The sequence below is a fragment of the Cuculus canorus genome, chromosome 6, assembly GCF_017976375.1.
Source record: "Cuculus canorus isolate bCucCan1 chromosome 6, bCucCan1.pri, whole genome shotgun sequence".
NCBI classification, from domain to species: Eukaryota; Metazoa; Chordata; class Aves; order Cuculiformes; family Cuculidae; genus Cuculus; species Cuculus canorus.
This window is the reverse complement of record NC_071406.1, coordinates 1,823,504-1,844,044: the sequence shown is the minus strand read 5'-3', so window position 1 is coordinate 1,844,044 and position 20,541 is coordinate 1,823,504. Positions and strand designations below refer to the sequence as shown.

Sequence of the window (20,541 nt, the reverse complement as noted above, 5' to 3'; positions counted from 1 at the left end):
TTGGACATATTGGTTATATGCTCACATCACTCAAATTGTAGGCGTTGACCCTGGCTTGGATAAACTGAGGAACATCAGGATCCAGAGTGTATTTGTGTTTTACTTTTTCACCCTCTTGCTTATATGATACCTGCAGGGAAAAAAAAAGAAATGCTTCTTGATGATTACAAGGTAGGTGCCCGTGTTAACGAATAGAGACAAGGCAACAACATTTAACTCTTACCAATAAACTGCAACTTTGCTATTTTTAGTTTTTAAAATGTAAAGGATTTTTAGATAGAATATCAGACAGTAACATATAAATCACAAATGTGGCTAAAAACCTCATATTGCAGTAACAATAAGAAGAGTTTCTTACATCACTCAGTTGCTTGGTGTTGTGCTGAGCTAAAACCATTGGTATTGAATCTGGTATACTTGTAAATTTGATGGTGTCTGGGTGCTGACGGTATTTCTTTTCGTTTAATGCATCTCCAGCCTTTTTAGCTTTTTCAACATCCAGAGAACCAAGAGGACTCCATCCAATACCCTTGAACCAGCTGTTATACTCTTGTTTGTACGCGTTCTGAAGGAGAGAAAGCCAACATGGATCAAGATTTCCCCACAGAGCTACAATAATTCTGTTTAAAACAACAATCACAGAGTCTAGCTTGTGTGTTCTGCATTAGAAGAAGATATTTATAAATCCTTGAAAGGAACAAGAGATACTACTGTATTTTTGATCTGTGATTCCTTTCTTATAAAACATCCCTTCATTTTTAACTCGTGAAAAATTTCACCAACATTCAGTTCTTAGCTTCTAAACTACCACGTTGACCATTTAACATGGTTTAACTTGTTCTGTTTCAGCAGACTGTGAGACTCAGCCTTACACAAAGTTCCACGAAGAAGAGGCTGCGTTTTGCTTCCTTCCTATAGTTCTTCCTGCAGTAAAATATGCAGAATTTGTGGACCGCAAGTGAAAAATTGATCCTGGCTACGAAATATGCAGACAGTTCTGATGTATGAACATAAAACTTCTACTGATTTTCCCCAAGGCGTACAAAAAACAGACCATGCCCATAAAGTAATGCCACTTTTCATCAAACACAAACTCGTATCTTATTGTTCACAGCGTGCAGAAAAACATCGACAGAATTGCAGTCACCAGAATACTTACATCGCTCTGAATTTGCATCATGTTCTTTGCAAGCTCCACATCCATGGCATCTGGCAGGTAAGTGTAGTGGTGGATCAGATTTTTGTAGTGAGCATTAGAAGCTATATCCTGTGACTGTTTAGCAGCCTGGATACTGTACATGTCAGGAGGTGTATGATAGTTAGTCTTGGTCTTCTCATAGTCCTTCTTGTACTCACGCTCAGACTGAATCTTGGCTACATTCATGTAGTGGACAAGCTTTGGGTCATCTTGCAGGCTTCTGAATCCAACCTGTTTTCCTTTAGCCTTTTCATATGCTTCTTTATATTTAAACTAGAAACAGAAGAAAGAGATCAAATGTACTGTGGCAGGGCAACTGATGTCCACACTAATGCAAAAGAAACAGTAAAGCTCTCATATCTTCCATTAGAAAAAGAAGCTGCAAAGCAGCCCAGAAAGACAAGCTCTCCCAAATGTCTGATCCAGCAACCGCATCTACATGAACTTTTGTTGCTCCACCTGTACACAACAGGTTACACACACCACAGCAAGATTTATCAACATCAGCTTATATTGTAAGGAAGGGGAAGCCTTTCCTAGGTGTTCCTGTGTTGAAAGGCATATGAAAAATATCACAATAATTGAGGCCATCCTTCTCAGGCATTTGGAAGCAACAGCAAACAAATGGAATACACCTGGACAGCTTCCTCTGATTACAGGAAACCACTGAAACCCATCCTACATTATACAATTTGGACTGTAAGGCCTTTTAAGTCACACACGAGCCGTACTCCACTGTTTAATGAAAAGCACCCCGAGCACAGATTGCCTCATGGTCTGTAAGTAGGTGCTGATGTGGTGTATTTCCTGGAATTTTGTCACAGAATAATTGCAAGAACTACCGATTTCTTTTATTCTGTAAAAAGTACGTGTAGAAGCACAGCACAGTAGCATTTGCCTACCTAAAGCAAATAAGATGAGCATAAAATAAGTTCTACACAAACTAAGCCTCTCGGTAAAATCCAGCCTCTCTTTCTCATAATACTGACTCCAGTGAGAGTCATGCAACACATGGCATGTACCACACAGCCAGTAAGGCACAACTTTTTTGTTAAGAAAAGCCTACCTGAAATAGATACTTACATCACTAGCAATGTTTCTTGAAGCCTTGGCTAGAGTAATTGGAATAGCGTCAAGCGACACATTGTTCCCTTTAGCTATGAGATCATGGTAGTCCTGTTTATAATATGCCTAAAAAAGAAAATCCATGTTGTTCTAGAGAACACAGTAATCACATGACCTACATGCAAGTCAAAGCTACTCCTAAGCTACTCCAGGCACATCTTTAGCAGATGCATCGGGGATCATATACAACTATCAGTCTTCATTTACAAGAACAGATTTATCTATTAATTGAATTAATAAAATGATTAGATGATTAAATGGTATCTGGTTGGAAATTTAAATGACAACAAGAACAAAAAATTACAGTGATATAAGTTCATTATATAGAACTGCGTATCAAAGAGAGGAATATGTCTGTAACACATTGTCCCTGCCCATGGCAGGGGGGTTGGAATTGGATGATTTTAAGGTTTCTTCCAACCCAAACCATTCTACGATTCTATGACGATTACTCAAAAATTCATTAACAACGTGTAAAACGTCGCAAAGAAGTCACTTACATCACTGACGTTAGCTGCGTTGTATCTAGCCTGGATAAACTGTGGGACATCTGGGGGAAGGGTATATTTATGTTTCACTTTCTCTCCAGAAGATCTGTATAGTTTCTGTAAAATAGGTGATACAGAAATTAATCCCTCTCTCCTTGTAGAGCAGCCCCAGCTCGCGGTGAATTAACTGAGGGTTTATGCCTGATTTTGGAAATAAATGTGCATGGCCACCTATCTCATGAACATTGAGACTGCACTTTTCATACAGAATTGTCGATAGAAGGAATGCACCCTAAAAGCTCTATGTAGCCTTTACTCAGTAAAATTAAGCCCTTCAATGGACATAAAAGCCCATTTCTGAAAGAAAGGGATAATAAAGGATGGTTTGAGAGTGTAATATAAAACAACGCTCACTGGTTTATAAAGATGGATGTACTGTGATTCATCAAACATTCTGTAATTCATTCATTGTTGTAGGTGGTAAAATGACAATAAACAACTCCAAAATTTCACATTTCTTAAATGAAATGTATTTCAAACAGACTTAAAATATATACGAACAGAATCTGCTAATGTGGACTGAAAGAGTTCCATGATTTCCATAGAGCTTTGAAGACTTACACAGGGAAATCACTCAGGCAAAATCACAGCTCAATACAATTACAACAGAGAGAAATACTTTCATACTAATAGTTCTTTAAAAGATTTTAAAGACAATGCCCAACTCTTCAGTAGATACATCCCTACTTGACCATAGCAACTATTTCTTTCTCTACTTACCTCATTGAGTTGAACTGAATTCTGTTTGGCTTGGACCATTACTGGAGAGTCCACCACACTTGTAAATTTAATGGTGTCTGGATGCTGACGATATTTCTTTTCATTCAAGGCATCTCCAGCTTTCTTAGCTTTTTCTACTTCTAGTGAGCCAATGGGGATCCAACCAATGCCTTTCATCCAGTTGTTATAATCTGCTTTGTATGCATTCTAACAAAGGAATGAAAGCAATGTTTTAAAAGTTTAAAAGAGTTTAAAAGTTTAAAAAAAATTAAAAGAGTTTAAAAGAGTCAGAAAAAACAGCTCTGGGACCTCTCCTGAGTCTTCACAGTTCTTGCTTGAGGCATCTCAAAAAAAATTGTATTCACACGAGGTTTTACTTACATCACTCTGAATCTCCATCATATTTTTGGTCAGCTCCACATTCATCGCATCTGGTAAATAAGTATAGTGGTGCAGGAGGTTCTTGTAATTAGCATTGCTGGCAATCTCTTGAGCCTTCTTGGCACCAACAACATCGAACATATCCAGTGGAAGGTTGTACCTCGTTTTTGTTTTCTCATAGTCTTTCTTGTACTCTCGCTCAGACTGTATCTTGGCTACCTTCATATAATGAACGAGTTTGGGATCATCCTGGAGGCTCTTGAAGCCAACGAGTTTACCCTTGGAAAGTTCGTAGGCTTTTTTGTAGTTAACCTGTTAGAATGCCATATAACAGAGAGAATATAACCTTAAGTGCTGTCGTCTACTGTTCTCCTTCATCCTGCTTGTGCTAGAAGTACCACACACATGCCTAGAGAGATCGAGTTGGGATTTTTATTTTCTCTCTCTCCTTGCTGGTAGCAGATGATGGCAATAGAAGGAAGGATCCTATTGCAAGTATCATGCTTGCACAGCTTTTAGCTGAGCTCCTTGTAGCAATAAGTAAATTAAAAGAAAAGGCTACCCTTTTTTTTTCCACAAAGAGCATCCCTCACGTGAAAGTCAGTGACCATACATCCCTACAAAACCAGACACGTATCTTTTTACAACTCACTGCTACACAAATTTGTCAGTAAGCTTTCAAATTAGCACCACCTTACTTGTACTGATTGTAGGAAGGAAAGGAGTCTTAAAACACTAAGGGACTTCCACGAGGCCATCCCAAACCCCAGTGATGTCCTAGAGTCTTTTGTCTCATTTATGATCAGGGCTATGATTCAGGGCAGAGAGAATTCAGAGGTCCATTGCCCATGGAGCTGTCACTACTGACCAACTTCTCAAGATTTTCTTTAACTATATTGGAGCGCAAGACAGCCTATTTATTCACAGAGAATTACACCACACAACAGCCTTTTCTAAACATAGTTATACATTAGTAAAGCAATAAAACACCACTAAAAACATACTTGTGTCAAATACATCCAATAACATGCTTAAAAAAAGGCAATAAAGAGGTTATCCTTCAGATATCCTTAATAAACTTAACTGCAAATATCATTTAAGTAAGCTCTCCTGAATTAAAAGGGCGCACTTACGTCACTGGCAGCCTGCCTAGCAGCCTTGGCAGCTTTGATAGGAATAGCATCACTTTTTAGGTCATATCCCCTGGCTTTTAATTCTTCCAATCCTGTTTTGTAGTAGTTCTAGAAGAAAAGGTGAATTTTGAATGAACAGTTTCCAGCCAACAAAAACTTCATATTGCAAGTTGAATCAAGTGCTCTGGATTCAAAATATACTTACATCACTAACATTGTAGGCATTAACCTTAGCCTGTATAAACTGGGGGACGTCTGGAGGGAGGTGGTACTTGTGAATGATTTCTTCACCTTTGGATTTATACTTTATCTGTATGGAAAAAATTAAGAAAGAAACTTAGGTTTATAGCTTGTAAATGCTTAATAACGGTGCGTGACACAACCTAAAGATCTCATGTAATATCACAAAGACAGACAGAACTAAAATCCTACTCCTTGCCAGGTGAATGGTATAAACCCCATCAACTTAAATAGTGCAAAGAACACATTAAGAGTGATGGACCAAATTACAAACATACAAACTTGACACTAACAACCCCTCGAAAAACTAAAAAAAAAAAAAAGAAATCTCATTTCCAAGTCATCTTCCACTGGGACGGAACAGCAAATCCACACAAACATGTTTGTTTGTGCTCGTGTGTTTATATGCACGCACATTCACCTACCCATTCATTTCAGAGGTGCTCTTAAAACCAGATGGTAAAGTGAAGTTGGCCACCGTGCAAGAATTGACAGCGTTAGGATGTAGCAACGTGTTCCCTGAGTTTACTTACATCACTCTGCTGTTTGCTGTTGATCTCTGCTTGCTTCTGCACTGGAGAGTCAGTTACTTGGGTAAATTTGATTTGATCAGGGTGTTTTTTGTAGGTGTGCTGAAGGCAGAGAAGAAAGAGAGTTGCAGAAAATGTCTATAAGTAAAGCTACACAATAAGACTTAGCAATGTAGCATTACTTGCGACGGCGGTTATGGTGTGCGTGCAGTTTTGCACTGCCATGCACAATGGTTCTCATGACACTTTTTACCACAGTCAGAGAGCAAATAAATTCTTAAAAATATGTTTAAAGTATTAATGTAAAATACTTTGAGTAGATATGTAAATACTGAAATGCATATTTTACATTAAATTATACACATTATAGTACATCTACTTTAGTATATTCTAAACAAATATATATTTATAGCATTTTCCACATATTGATAAATTAAACTAAATTACTATTAACAAAGTCACTAAAAAACTTTTGAAGTATTAATGTGAAAATACATTGACTTAAGCAGGTAAATGCTTGAATTTCATTCCTCATTTTGGTACCAGTACTCTAATTTATGTATTTACTAGTTAAAAATAGATTGTGCTATATCTATCTCGATCACTAGATGTCACAAGAGGCTCTAAAATACCGAAGAATATGGTTATTAAAAGTCACATCTGCTAACAAGACCAAATACAAAGTATTGACGTTAACAGGAATCCCTCTGTAGATCTCCATGTGCCTCAGAAGCAGATACTCCACACATAATCGGGTACTTGATAACCACTGCTGTTCAGTACTTACATCTTTACACTGCTCTAACTTCTTAATAGCTTCATACTCCTGAGTTATGGTCTGAGGGAAGTAGCATTTTGTCTTTTCCTCCTCATAATCTGCTTTGTAATTTTTCTAGGGAGAAAATCAACATTCGATAAGGAACCACAACTGAGCTTTCTCTGAAATTGAAGTACGATGGTGAGAACAGAATGACTGCCACACTTACATCACTCTTCATAGCTTCAACTTTCATGCAGTGTGTATGATGGGGGTCCTCAAAGCTGCCCAAATAGTGTCCTAAAATATTCTTTTGATAGGCGTCTTTGTATTTGACCTGGAAAACCGATCATAAGTTGATGAACGAAAGTAATCATGAGTGCCAGTACTGAGCAACATAACATGAATCAAACACATACATCACTGAAATTCTTGAGTACGGTATCAGTCTGGAACTTCGGCGTGTCACAGTAATTCATGCTGGTTCCTTTGGAGCGTTCATAGTCTTCTTTGTATAATTTCTGCAAAAGAAAATAACGTCAGCACGTGCAGTGGATGTCACTGCAACTCCCTCACAACACACTAAAAATGGCAAGAGTAGAACTGTGAAATGATTGCAAATAAAAGCTTTGCCACAAGGCTGAAGAGCAGATGGCTCTTTTTTTCCCAATTATTTTTTTCTAGTGACTCTTGGGTTTGCAAGGGAAGACAGAAAGGTCTGACAAATGGCTTTTAAATTTCTGACACTGAGAAATATGCAATCTTTTCCCATACAGATGAAAACAGCAAGAAGAAAGAAATGAGAAAGCCATTACAGGGAGTAACCAGAATACAATATATATACTATGCAAAAGCAGTACACATCTATTGTCATCGGCAACAGCTAAAGATCCTTAACACAGTACGGAAAGAACTGTCATCTTGTGATCCATTTTCCACAAGCACCAAAATGAACTATTCAGCAATTAGTTCTCCTCACAACATGCCACAGCTTTTGTTGCGCTCTGCTTTGCAGAAATTACTCCTTCTCTATCCTGTTCTGGCTAGTGCCATCTCACGACAACTGTCGGTCTATGAAACTAAAAATACTCAGAGATCCGAAGGAGAAGCCTTGTGAAGAAATGGTGAGTTTGGATTATTGTACATGACTGAAAATCATCCATCTGTACTTTGATAATACTTACATCACTCAGCGCATTTCCTGCTGCTTTTAATTGCCTCAGCAACGGGTTCTCTGTAGCAGGCAGCACGTTATAATCTGCAATAGCTTTGTTCTTTTCATAGTCTGCTCTGTATTTTACCTTTAAGGAAAAATAAAAATAAAGGCAGGGTTATAAAACTCAGTGCTAAAATCAGTATTAAACATCAAACTAACTTATATCATCTAGCCTGATCTAGTGGGATGTCCCTGCCCATGGCAGGGGGTTGGTATAAGATGATCTTTAAGTCCTTCCAACCCAAACTACTCTATGATTTTATGATCTTGAAATTTTCAGGAAAATTTCTCCTGTTTTTTAACTTATGATCCGTGATGGCAAAGGACCACGAAAGACACAGGAGCGCATGGATGACAAGAGGGGAGGCAGAGTCAGAAGACAACTGAGAGCTATTTAGTCAATGTCCCGAACTCCAAACCCTTCTCCAAACACTGTAAATTTTAAAATACCAGTTCACACCACAGAATAGTCACATTTTTTAAATTGATGACATAAGATTGTCTTTGCTGATGCAAAGAAAATTCTGTTTAATAGGTGCTATTGTGGAAGACCACAAGCACGGCTAGCAGTTGTTATAAGCTTCCAAGTGCAATGTCCACAAGAATACATCTTTCCATATAAGAAAATAGTTTTTAACACTTGACAAAACAGTTCCAGCATGAACTGGCCTGATTTCAGAACTCTACTCAAGCGAACAAACGGGAGCACACACAACATACCTTACTAACATTATCTGTCACCCGCTTATTAGCTTCATATTCTGGAGTTTCAGTCTGCATAAAGTAGATTTGGTCTTTTATGTTTTCAAAGTCTTCCTGGTATTTTCTCTGTTAGGGACAGAGAAAAACAGAATCATCATACGTGCTTACATTAGAAATCAGCCCTCCACAAAGTACTGCATTTATGGAAAGAGAATCACCACAAACAGAGCAGGCAAAAATAATCAGTGTTTTCCACATTAACATGAACTGAGGGTAAAGCTGTTCATTTCAAGATTTTCTGAAGAATTCACTTACCATACTTATATTTTCAGCATTCATTTTTGCAATTGCAACATCATAGCACGGAGTTTGACTCCACTTGCCTTTGATCTTGTTTTTATAGTCATCATGGTAAATAATCTACAACAAAATTAAAAAAAATAAATTTAATCTCCAAAATACAGCTCAATTTTCACTAGACAGATTTGCTTTTGAGAGTCTTTTTAAAGATGCCTCACATTTTTCATCTGCCTTACAACCACTTCAGCAGTTATTGTCAAAAAACACTAAACATGATATGGCCTAAGCACTTCAAGATGCAGTTGTTTCTCTTAGTACCTTTCCTGACACACAAAAAAAAATAAGGATAAACTGGTGAACTCCTAGAAGACAATTATTGACAAATTCTCTCCATGAGACATCACTAATATACTGCCTAAGTGCTGGTTTCTCCCTGGTCACATAATATTGGGGTGTAATACGGCCCTTTGCTTAAGCCAGAATTCATTGTTCTTGCTGCTGACTTGTTATCAGCAAACTCTTCTGATATATGGATTACCTGGTATACACGATTTCCATCAGACTATGTTCAAGCTCATGGAAATCAAGTGTCAACTGTTTAAATAGACAGTTCCTGTCTGTCTAATGACAAAACATCTTCCTGAGTTTTGACTCAGCCTTCCAAATGCTTTTTCAGCCACAGTTGCATTGCTTACCACAAAAAAATACAACTGCTCCAACGTCTTTTTAACTGTCAGCACATGATAAAGAACATACATGCCAAAAAATTACCTTAAAAAATTCTACATTTAATTATTTGGGAGATACCTATATACCTTAATATTTTATTAATTTCAAAGAATTATGATACTTATCTTGCTTTTTATATGTCTAAAAATTGTCTTGATGACAATTTAGCTTTTCAGCTATGGAAGAACAGATTAAAGACATTTTCTTTAAATGAAATACTGCCTTCTTTCACCTTCAAATGGTTTCACGACAGTATATCCTTGGTGGGTTTGCAGCCATAAGTGAATACTGTAACTATCTAATCTTAAGCAGATGATAATTTTCAATTCACAGCAATAAAATCACGCATGTCCTCTTCATAATAGCGAAATTCTGAACAGAAGTCAAATCCTACTTCTATCTTACAAGATTATGCAACGGTTGGGGTTGATGACCTCTAACGTCTTTTCCAACTTCTTGATTCTATGATTCTAACTCAGTTCCAGTTTCTTCAGCCAAGTTGGTCTTCCTGTATCTCACTTTCCTCAGCTGTGTTTTATTCTAAGTATGCGTAAAATTCATCAACAAAGACTGACAACAAAGCCAAAGTCTTTGTAATCATGCCACACTGTTATGGAATTTAATGTTGGAAGTTACTCGACGATTCAGTGTGCAAATAAGGAAATGTTTACCTAAGTTGTCAGACATTTCACTGATTGTTATCTATGAACTTAAGAATGCCTGGGAAATGTAGGTGTACCATGGTTTGACACTGAAATGAGCATCTATAGTGGATTCTGCACAGTTGGCTTGGGCAACTTTTCAAACAAGGATCTCACTCCAAAACCAGATATGTAATTACATGTCACTGTTTACATTTAAGAGAATAGCAAAATGTATATTTACTATTTTCTCCCATAAACACCGAAAGTGTAAAGCAGGAAACAAAAAAAAAAAAAAGAGGGAGAATAGGAAATAACAGTAGAAGCAGAAACGTTTTCTGAAAACTAAAGTCACTGATGAGAGTAAAGTTTTGCCTGTCAGCTGAGACTGGGCAGGATTTTCTGTGAGGAAGAAAGGAACTGATTTCTGTCACTGAAAACCAAAGGGGTCTTCACTTCATGTGAGCTCTGGTATTTTCTTTTCCTTTCTTTTTCTTTAGGCACATTTTTGCCTCTCTAACTCCAAAACTGACGATTCTACAGAAAGATGAGCACGGCATTCTACTCACATCGCTCAGCTGCCTGGTCACTTTCTTGGCCTGTTCCACATCAGGTGGGTCTGCCAGAGGAGTGTATTTAGATTTTCGTTCATCATGCCCTTTTTTGTAGACAATCTGAAAACATGAAAGAAGTAAACATTCACAGAAACTACCAAACTCTCAGTGCACCCAGACATTTTTATTTTCTGTTCCATTATGAAGGCTAAAGTCCACCAGAAAGCCTACCAAGTCACACCATAACGGTGACCCAATCAGGCTTTGATACTTACATCACTCAGAGTCTTTTGAGCTTGTGCCACCCTTCTGAGCTCCGGGCTGTCATTGTAGGGATAGAACAACGATTTGTCTCCTTCCCATTCTTCAGTATAGAGTTTCTAAAACACATTAAAATGCCAGAATACTCATTATGCGTCAGTCTCTGACTTGGAATGCTTCTTGCATTTCAGCTGCCTAGGCCCGTGATTTTCTTTCTTACCTTACTGAACATTGCTGTGTTTTTTATTGCATTCACAAGCTCCGGAGCATCAGGAGGAAGCAGGTACTTGTCCTTATTCTCCTCCCAGTTCTGTTTATATAACACCTGGAAAGAAAATCAGCACCTTGGTTACTCTATCATTAGAAAAATATTTACTTTTGCGAATAAACTACCCATTCTACAGATTTTCAAAGTGAAAGTTTCAAACCAGCAACATTTGAAGACATAAGTTGGAAACATTTAATATATTTATACACAGCCTTATCAACTCCTCTGCTACCTCGCCCTGTTCTTCTAAACTGTTCTACAAACTTTATGTCCTGAGCTCAAAACTAAATTCACATCAGTAACCTCACAACCCACTGATGTTCACAATCTTTCCAGAAAGCCAGAACTCACTCACCTTGCTCACTTGCTGCGACACCTTCTTTGCATGTTCTATATCTTTGGCCTTTTCGTCAACGTGGCAAATAGTTCTAGCAGCCTCACCAGCCATGCGGTATTTAACCTGGGTCGATGCACAACAAAACACATTTTTTACTACAGCAAAACCTGAGTTTTTTTAAAAAGCAGAATATTGGTATTTTGACACTTAACACAGTAGACCCTCAAAAGCTGAATTCAATAAATTGATTCTAGCTGTTCCTTAGAAATGGAAACAAACAACTTTTGTGAATCAACTGAGAAAGAAAAGCAGCTTTGAGATAGTTCTAAGAAAAGCAAATCCATGTTAGAGGTAGCGTCCCTCTGTAACCACAAAGTTCTTTCCAAGAGTACTTCCACCCTATACAAGGAGCAAGAGACCCCCACACTATGCAATATATCTCAGTTTCACAGTCCATTAACATGAAAATGCCAGCTGTAGTGCCAAAACCCATGTAACCACAAAACCATGGCAAACCAACACCTTGGGCACAAATCACTCTAACATGGTCATATCAGTCCCAGCCGGAGAGCAGGCTCAGCCAGCATTAGCCCATGGATTGCTGCATCACATCGTTCAATACATCCTAAGTCAGGAGTGCAGCAGAATTTAATGCACGCTCTTCTCCTGAACACTGGTTAGGTGATTACCCTCTCAGCTTAAGGGGTTCCCATTCCTAGGGTTTCAATTCTCCCTATTTGCTGTACAAAGAATTAAGAAGCCTTTCCAAGTGTATTTCAGCTTCTGAAACTGTCACACATGTTGCTGAAAGGTAGACTAGAGCTGCTTAAAAGAAAGAGGGGAGGATGAGCCAGCTTCCAGAACCAGAGGCACTGCAACAGTGGGGCCACTGCACTTGGGCTAGCTTTCCAAGGCAGATCCCTGAGAGTGGGGACAGTACATCTTGGGAAATCCCACAGCACACCTTGGAAAATCCAAGACAAGAGGTATACTTTGCACCACTTGAAGAGTCTGAGCATCATTATTCCAGTACCTCTTCAGGAAATTGCCTTTCAGTTGCTTTATAAAACGAAAAATGTTTAAACTAATTTTAAAAACAGAATTGTAGGGTTGTTCACCCAGGGCACCACTGAACCTCAACAATATTCATCAGGCCCATCGCTCATGGTGAGTGCAGGACACAGTGTGTGCAACCTTCACATTCAATGACACAGACATCACCACCATCCTGTAACTTCTGATCACAACTTTTCAAACCTCTCTAGGCACGTTGAAGTAGGGCTCTTGTCTAGCTAGAAAGGAACCAGCACATCTGCCTTTCTGAAAAGCCTAGATTCCAACCTCCATATACTGGGTCATATACTCCATATTCCTTGCTCTTGTAATCTGATAAAGTTTACACTAAATCTTCAGATTGCTTTATCACAATATCATCAAAAAATTATCACTTCTTAAGTGACATTTGAAAACATGGCTTAATTTTCTTCTTTATCACTCAATAAATCTTTTCTCACAACCGATACCTACCTCACTGAGCTGGTCTTGCACTTTCTTGATTCTCCGAATTTCTGGGGTATCAATTGTGGAAGCATAGGGCTTTCCTTTTTCTTTTCTAAATTTTTCTTTGTACTTGTTCTGAAAGAAAATATTGACAAATATAATAAAGACATCTCCTAAAGCTTTGACAGAAATGTGCCTGGCAATTACCGATTTATTTTTCTGATTAATATAGGAATTTGGGGCAGATTATTCAATAACATGAACTAGCATTAATCAATTAAGTTTGCAGACTTATGCTTATTTTAGACAACTGACTTTCTTCCATCTCACACAAAAGAAAAAAAAAACATTTCTAGCTTTAGCCTGGTTTAAATCACTTCTAATAAAGTCTATTCTCCTTAGGAGCTTTACATTGATAAATCTATAGTTGTTTCAGTGACCAAAAATGAAGAAAATACACGGGTGATGGCAGCAGTCCTGGACTTACAGCATCACGTAATCCTTAAACAATGAATGCTGGTAGGTAATATACATTAAAATTCAGGAGAAGGGATCTGAAACCATTCACATCTGCGCAGTGCAGTCATTTCCCACTTTCCACAACACGGTACAGTATTATCCTACTCGACTCTGGGTTCCTGTACCAGGAATTTAGCTTAGTGCTTGTTCCTATATTCTGTGCACAAGGATTTATATATATATATATATACACACATAGTGGGATAGAGAAATATAGTATTATAAAAAAATACTGCGTTTTGCTATTCATCAGTCCCTGTCACTCTGACAGCCAAGTCAGGAAGTGCAGGAGTCCTGCTCACTGGCATCTCGGACAGCCTCCAGCCTCAAGCAACCTTTTGTGCCCAATGATTACCTAAGCTTAAGAAGAAAAGGTCAAGAGATGGGCTAACTCCAAGAAGCAAATAACACATCTTGAAATGAAAGACAAGAGACAAAAACAGAGAAAAAAAAAAAAAGACGTGGGACAATTTACCTCACTGAATAGGTCCTTCATTTTGTTGCTATGTTCCAGATAAGGTGTCAGAAACTTAGATGGGTCCACTTTAGTCCGTATGGTCTTCTTTCTGACTGGAGGTGCTGCATCCTGAGCAGCAGGCTTTTCGTGCTCAACAGTATAGGTGGTAGTTTTAGGACCTGTGAAGTCTGTGCTAATAGTCTCAGTGACCTCAGTGACCACCTGGCAATAAAGTAAAAAAAGGTTTACTTGCTTTATAATTATAAATCGTCATTTTGCCATAAGCATTTTCCTCCTCTCCTAACTAATAAAAAGATGCTCAGTTCTTAACTAGGAATCATCTGCTGCTGGGCAGGAAAAAAGGGAAGACTATCAGCAAGACACAGGGCAGGACAGCAATTAGCACAGTCCTTTTCTGATGGACACATCTACAACCCCTTCTAATGGAAACCAAAGAGCAGCACACAGGACACCCAAAACACATTATGTGTTCGCTATATCACCCCAAAACAGAGTCTTGCAAAGGAAATAAAGTATTAAGAAGCAATTGTTCGCTGATGTTCGTGTATATAATATGAAAAATTACTTCTCACACTATAAAAGCTCACTAACTTAGCATTAGGCATTAATTACAGGCACACGCAAGGTCACAAGGACTTTACCTCATGTGGTTCACCCTCCTCAATGATCGTTTCTTCAATGTAGTACTATTAAAAAAAGAGAGAAAAATCATTGTTAGGCCAAATAATACATAATGTCAAATTGTAGCTTTTTTGAAGCCGTTTTAGAAACCAGCTTCTGGAGGAACAGGACTGCCGCTCACAGCTACCCATGCAATCACATTTGCATCCTTTGTAATTCCAAACATCTGCTCGTTTTTCCCATTGATGACTGGATTTTTTCCGTTTGTTCCTCAATTAATCATCCTTTTAAGTAATTAATGGAGGATCATTATCTAATTCTACCCACGAGAGGGAAGACAATGATGATCCAACTCCCCTGAGCCCCTTTGCCCTCCAGGGCTGTTTCCTACGGGATTTTCCCCAAGCAGTTTTCAGCTGAAAAGGGAAGAGATGGAGATGAGATCTTACGGAGAAGTGTTTTGCTGTTCAGGAGGGGAGGCCCTGGCCCAGGGTGCCCAGAGCAGTGGGGGCTGCCCCATCCCTGGAGGGGTTCCAGGCCAGGCCGGATTGAGCTTGGAGCAACCGGATCCAGTGGGAGGTGTCCCTGCCCATGGCAGGGGGTGGAGCTGGAAGGGCTTTGAGGTCTTTTCTAACCCAAACCACTCGATGATTTCTATTCCATGAAGTCCCCCAGGCTGCTTGTGCTCAGCCATAAGCTCTTCCAGCAGAGACTGAGGTGGTTAAAGCCACTCACAAGCACCAGAGCTGTGCCCGAGAGGCTTTCTCCAGCTGATAAAAGAAGCTCCCAGGGCGCCACATCTGCAGATCTGCAGCTGGAACACGCATACTGACCTCCTGCCTTCTTCTCCATCCTCCAGTGAGTATTGATAAGTTTTGCTGCAGCTGGTTTGTATGTTTAATTATCTTGTAAAATAAATCTATCTTGTTTCAAGAGCGAAAATATGAATAACCTGAATGAATTAACTGTCTTGGAGTTAAAAGAATTTACTGATACGCTTAATTGTCTTGTAAGATGTAGCTTGGTTAGGTCAAGAGATAACCTGTCTTAGGACGGTGAGAATTTATTAATGTGCTTAATTGACTTGTGAGATGTAGTTGCCTCGGGTCAGGAGATAACCTGAAGGGAGTTCTCCAGACATGGTTGGATAACCTGAAAAAATAAATATTCTTTGAGAATTTGGTCATCATCTTGGGCTACAAAGGCTGGAGCATCTCCTGTAGGAGGACAGGCGGAGAGTGGGGGTTGTTCAGTCTGGAGAAGAGAAAGCTGCGGGGAGACCTTAGAGCAGCTTCCAGTGCTGAAAGGGGCTCCAGGAAAGCTGGGGAGGGGCTCTGAATAAGGGAGGGCAGGGAGAGGGCGAGGGGAATAGTTTTAAGCTGAAAGAGAGGAGAGTGAGATGAAATCTCAGGGAGAAATGTTTTGCAGTGAGGGTGGGGAGGTCCTGGCCCAGGGTGCCCAGAGCAGTGGGGGCTGCCCCATCCCTGGAGGGGTTCCAGGCCAGGTTGGATGGGGCTTGGAGCCCCTGAGCCAGTGGGAGGTGTCCCTGCCCATGGCAGGGGGGGCACTGGACGGCTCCGCAGCGGCCAATGGGGCGGCGCGATGGGGCCATCCCACCTCCTGCCCACCTCCGTCGAGTACAAAGTCATTTGAAGGCGATGCTCCACCCGCTGGAGCAAACACCGGCTGTTTTAGCCACAAAACGCTTCTGGCTTCCAGAGAGGAGAAAACATATAAAATACGTGGGTTTTTCCCTGAAAATCTCCTCAGCGATGACTTGTTCGCGGTCACAGCTCAAAACGGGGGGGGGGGGGGGGGGCAGAAAGCGCCGGAATCAACACTACAAAAAAATCCTGTTGCAATTTAAGCACTTTTCCTAGAGTTGTTCCTCAACCTTAGGCTCACAGAACTAAGCCCGCGCTTTTCCATCTGCCTTATTTTGGGTTGATTTGAGGCGGTTTCTGCTCACCCAGCCATACTCCTCTTCAACCCACCCTCCACAAAACCTCGAATGACTCTGCAGCGAAGGTTTGCGCCGTTTGCTGTGTCTTTTTGCACATCACCAACAGCTACAGGGTCCAGAGCAGGCTGGGAACTCCAGAGAAAGCTGAGGATTTGAAGATCCCATTTCCTAGCCACACTGGGTATTCAGCAACGGAGATGTTGAGGGGACTGGAGCATCTCTCTCAGGAGGAGAGGCTGAGAGACTTGAGGCTGTTCAGCCTGGAGGAGAGAAGCCTGAGAGGAGATCTCAAGTGACAGGGGACAGGACAAGAGGGAATGGCCTGAAGCTCCGTCAGGGGAGGTTCAGGTTGAATATCAGAAAAAATTCTTCACAGAAAGAGTCATCGGGCACTGGAACAGCTGCCCAGGGAGGGGGTCGAGTCACCTTCCCTGGAGGTGTTTAAGGAACGGGTGGATGAAGTGCTGAGGGACATGGTTTAGGGAGTGTTAGGAATGGTTGGACTCAATGATCCAATGGGTCTTTTCCAACCTTGTGATTCTGTGATTCTGTGAATGCTTATAGATATCCAAAAGGCAGAGGTCGAGAGGGTGAGGCCAGACCGTTCAGTGGCAGGACGACGGGCACAAACTGGAGCACAGGCATTTCTGCCTGAACATGAGGAAAAATTTCTTTTCTGTGAGGGTGATGGAGCACGGGAATAGGCTGCCCAGGGAGGGAGTGGAATCTCCTCTGGAGATATTCAGATCCCACCTAGATACGTTCCTGTGCAACCTGCTCGAGATGACCCTGGTGTAGCAGCGGATGGAACTGGGTGAGCTCCAGAGAGCCCTTCCAATCCCCACCGTTCTGTGATTCTGTGACTCTTCCTCAGACACTGAGCAATTTGTTATAATCACTTAGGTACTTCATAACATTAAATATTCATAATTTCATTGCAAAATAGTAATAATGCAACAGGTGAGACCATGCTGTTTGTTAACCTCATACACTGTTTCAGTAGCAAAGTCATTATTCCAAAGGCACTTGTGCATAATAGCAAGCTGCAGGTTTCCCGGTTCCTCAGAATTCTTCTAGTCAAATCACTGAGACTAAATAATTGTGAGTATAAATTTGATTTTAAATGACCTATTGGCAAATTAATCCCCAATGCAACTCCATGGAGATCTACAGGTTTAAATCTAGCTCCACATCTGCAGCTTCTAAAGCTAAAGTTGTAAACAGTACCTCAGCAGCACAAACCCTCTGCATTACTCCACTGCAGTGGACACAGAGGCGAGGCTAGAAAGGGGAGTTCCAAAGCCATCCTCTCTAGCATGGATTGGATGACACATGGCAAGCCAGGAGGGAAAAGAGGTCTTTTACAGCTATAATTACACAAAAGAGTAACCAGAAAACCTCACGATGGAGTTGTGGGATGGTCGCAATCCTTATTTAAACAGAGTAACTAGGACAGAAACCAGAGAGCTTTTCCTTCACTGAACAACTATCTTGTTGTTGGTTTTGGGTTTTACTGATCAAACCATTTAATAGATATCTATCCATACCCTAATCTGCAGAGGGCAAACAGCAAACAACCATCTATGTTCACGAGCAATGTCTCATTACAGCGATTAACCTATTAATTCACAGGGCATATTTCTGCTCTGAGATTTTCTTCTTACCTCGACAACTTCCTCGTATTCTTCTTCCTCCATTGTGAGATTATTCTTCTGTCTCTCCCCCACTCACTGGTCACGCAGCAGGTGAAAATGGGAATATACAGTATTAGCCCAAGACTGAAAGTACTATGAAAAGTTGCATGTCAAGTTCACAAAGTGCCTGGGTCATGGTTAATAGCTAGTCAGCTCATTACCATGTTGTTGACTAATTAGTGAAAGGGCCTGAACAATAGAGAGAAGTAAAGCTGGGGTCTGGTATTACTCTGAGTATTAAGGGAAAGCATTACATTAAGTTTAAAATATACTGACATAAATTACAATTTTGGACAAATACCTTATTCTAATAGTTGTAACACCAATACTGGAATTCAATTAAAATAAAACAAGGAAAAAAATACCAGAGGAAGAGGTATGATTTGGGTTTTTTTCATTACAACAAAACTAATTTTATTTTCTCTATGACTATTCCATATTATTTCATTACTTTATTCAAGCTCCTGTTTGAACGGCAGCTTTATCTCTATGTTCTACTATATTCATTCACAAGTAGAAGCATAACACAGAAAAATATTGTAAATATATTTTTAAGTGACCTTAGGTTAATGAGGCAATTTCTGTTTTCCCAGCATCAGCCTAAATAGATGCTCAGGGGGGTTATTTTAAGCTCTTGTGGCTTTTTTTTCTCTCTATTTCTTCAGACCTGAAAAATATGAAAATCCATACAGTTGGCTGAATTACAAAGCACAGATTACTGTCAAAACCTTTAAACAAATTAATTAACAGAATGATTTTGCTGTGAGGCAAAGCTACAATTTTCCACCAGAGACTACAGCCCCGTTTCTAATGTTGGTAGGGGATGAGGCTTTGGAACAGCTGTTCCCGAATCCAAAGATATTTGCCGTGTAAGCTAATACTACCAAACGACGGGGTGGTTTTGTTTAGCTGGCTAAACTGCAATTCCTTCTGAGGCAAGTGAAGTCTAGTAATGCGGGTTAAATATAGGAACATGGAATACTGTCCCCTTTTCGTTCCAATGTGTTGAGAAAAAATACCAAAAAAATAAATTCAATTTGTTAAACCAGAATGTTATCTATTGAAATAAATTCAGAATAACTCATTAATATGACATGTTGGGTGAAAAATTAGGCCAAAGCTTATGAATAAAGCCAAAAAGTGGGGGTTGCATATAAGGATACAAGCTGTACAAACTGTCACCACCGTAACCTTCAGCTACACTTCCAGAATACAGATCCAAGTCTTTTCTTGCTTCTGCAATTAGTGATCCTGACAGGAAAGCTGACTTCCATGAGCAAGGTACAACAACTACTTCCAAAAATCTACAGAATCGGGGAACACCTCAAGATCCTGTTCTAAGGAAAAGAAGTCAAATGTGATTAAAATGTCCTTACCAGCAACATCTAGTAAATATCCTTAGGAGCAAAGCCTCTCCAGTCCTCCCTCCTGAGCAGCACTGGGCGAGAGCGAGCCTGGTGCCTCCGCTCCTAATTACGCACGAGGCTAGCACAGCCAATCTGGCTCCAGCCCGCTCAAGTTTCAGCCCTAAATATACTTGGTGACCCCGAAGGAGGCCACCTGTTCCCAGCAACGTGAAGGGAAGGGGAGCTGGGCACTTAGGTGCTCCCGAGGAATCCCAAAACACACCAGAGCCTGAGTGAACTTCACCAGGTCTCTGCAGAAAGGGGTCCCTGGACAAATCCGAGGGAGCACTCAAATGGAAGAAGAAATGCACGTTATTTTTCTTACAGAATTTAGAGCAATAATTTAATAGAATCATCAAATGGCAGATTGGAAGGGACCTCAAGGATCATTTGGTCAAACTTTTAAAATGATACATAATTTAAATGAGATGGCCCAGGGTAGAGAAATCTACCATTTCCCTGGAGAGATTATTCCAGTGTTTAACTGTTCTCATGGAGAAAAGTTTTCTTCTGGAATACAATCGGAATCTCCCCAGGAGCAACTTTTACCCATTGCCCCTTGTCCTTGTAAAAAAGTGGTCTCCAGTTCAATTTAAATTGACAGATACATTAGCATTCCTATATTGTACTTAAATCAAAACAATCTGAATCCAGGAATTTCTAATCTTCAGAGAAAGGGGAGAGGATTCTGGACTTCAGACTGAAGTTTTAGTGTAAGTC

The 20,541-nt window shown here is 40.0% G+C and overlaps 1 protein-coding gene across 1 annotated transcript in view; it reads right to left on the bottom strand.

The window, feature by feature from the left end:
- The window catches only part of NEB (nebulin), a 120,974-nt gene extending 102,541 nt beyond the window's left edge, over positions 1–18,433 (bottom strand). The window contains 24 exon segments of the mRNA XM_054069942.1: positions 26–130; positions 359–565; positions 1,160–1,471; positions 2,282–2,389; positions 2,824–2,928; positions 3,592–3,798; positions 3,973–4,284; positions 5,106–5,213; positions 5,311–5,415; positions 5,879–5,977; positions 6,663–6,767; positions 6,862–6,969; positions 7,052–7,153; positions 7,817–7,933; positions 8,569–8,676; positions 8,866–8,970; positions 10,790–10,894; positions 11,050–11,154; positions 11,256–11,360; positions 11,659–11,763; positions 13,168–13,275; positions 14,135–14,338; positions 14,779–14,823; positions 18,386–18,433. Coding sequence (XP_053925917.1) covers positions 26–130; positions 359–565; positions 1,160–1,471; positions 2,282–2,389; positions 2,824–2,928; positions 3,592–3,798; positions 3,973–4,284; positions 5,106–5,213; positions 5,311–5,415; positions 5,879–5,977; positions 6,663–6,767; positions 6,862–6,969; positions 7,052–7,153; positions 7,817–7,933; positions 8,569–8,676; positions 8,866–8,970; positions 10,790–10,894; positions 11,050–11,154; positions 11,256–11,360; positions 11,659–11,763; positions 13,168–13,275; positions 14,135–14,338; positions 14,779–14,823; positions 18,386–18,418 — 3,123 coding nt within the window. The 5' untranslated portion in view covers positions 18,419–18,433.
- Positions 18,434–20,541: the final 2,108 nt, after the last annotated feature.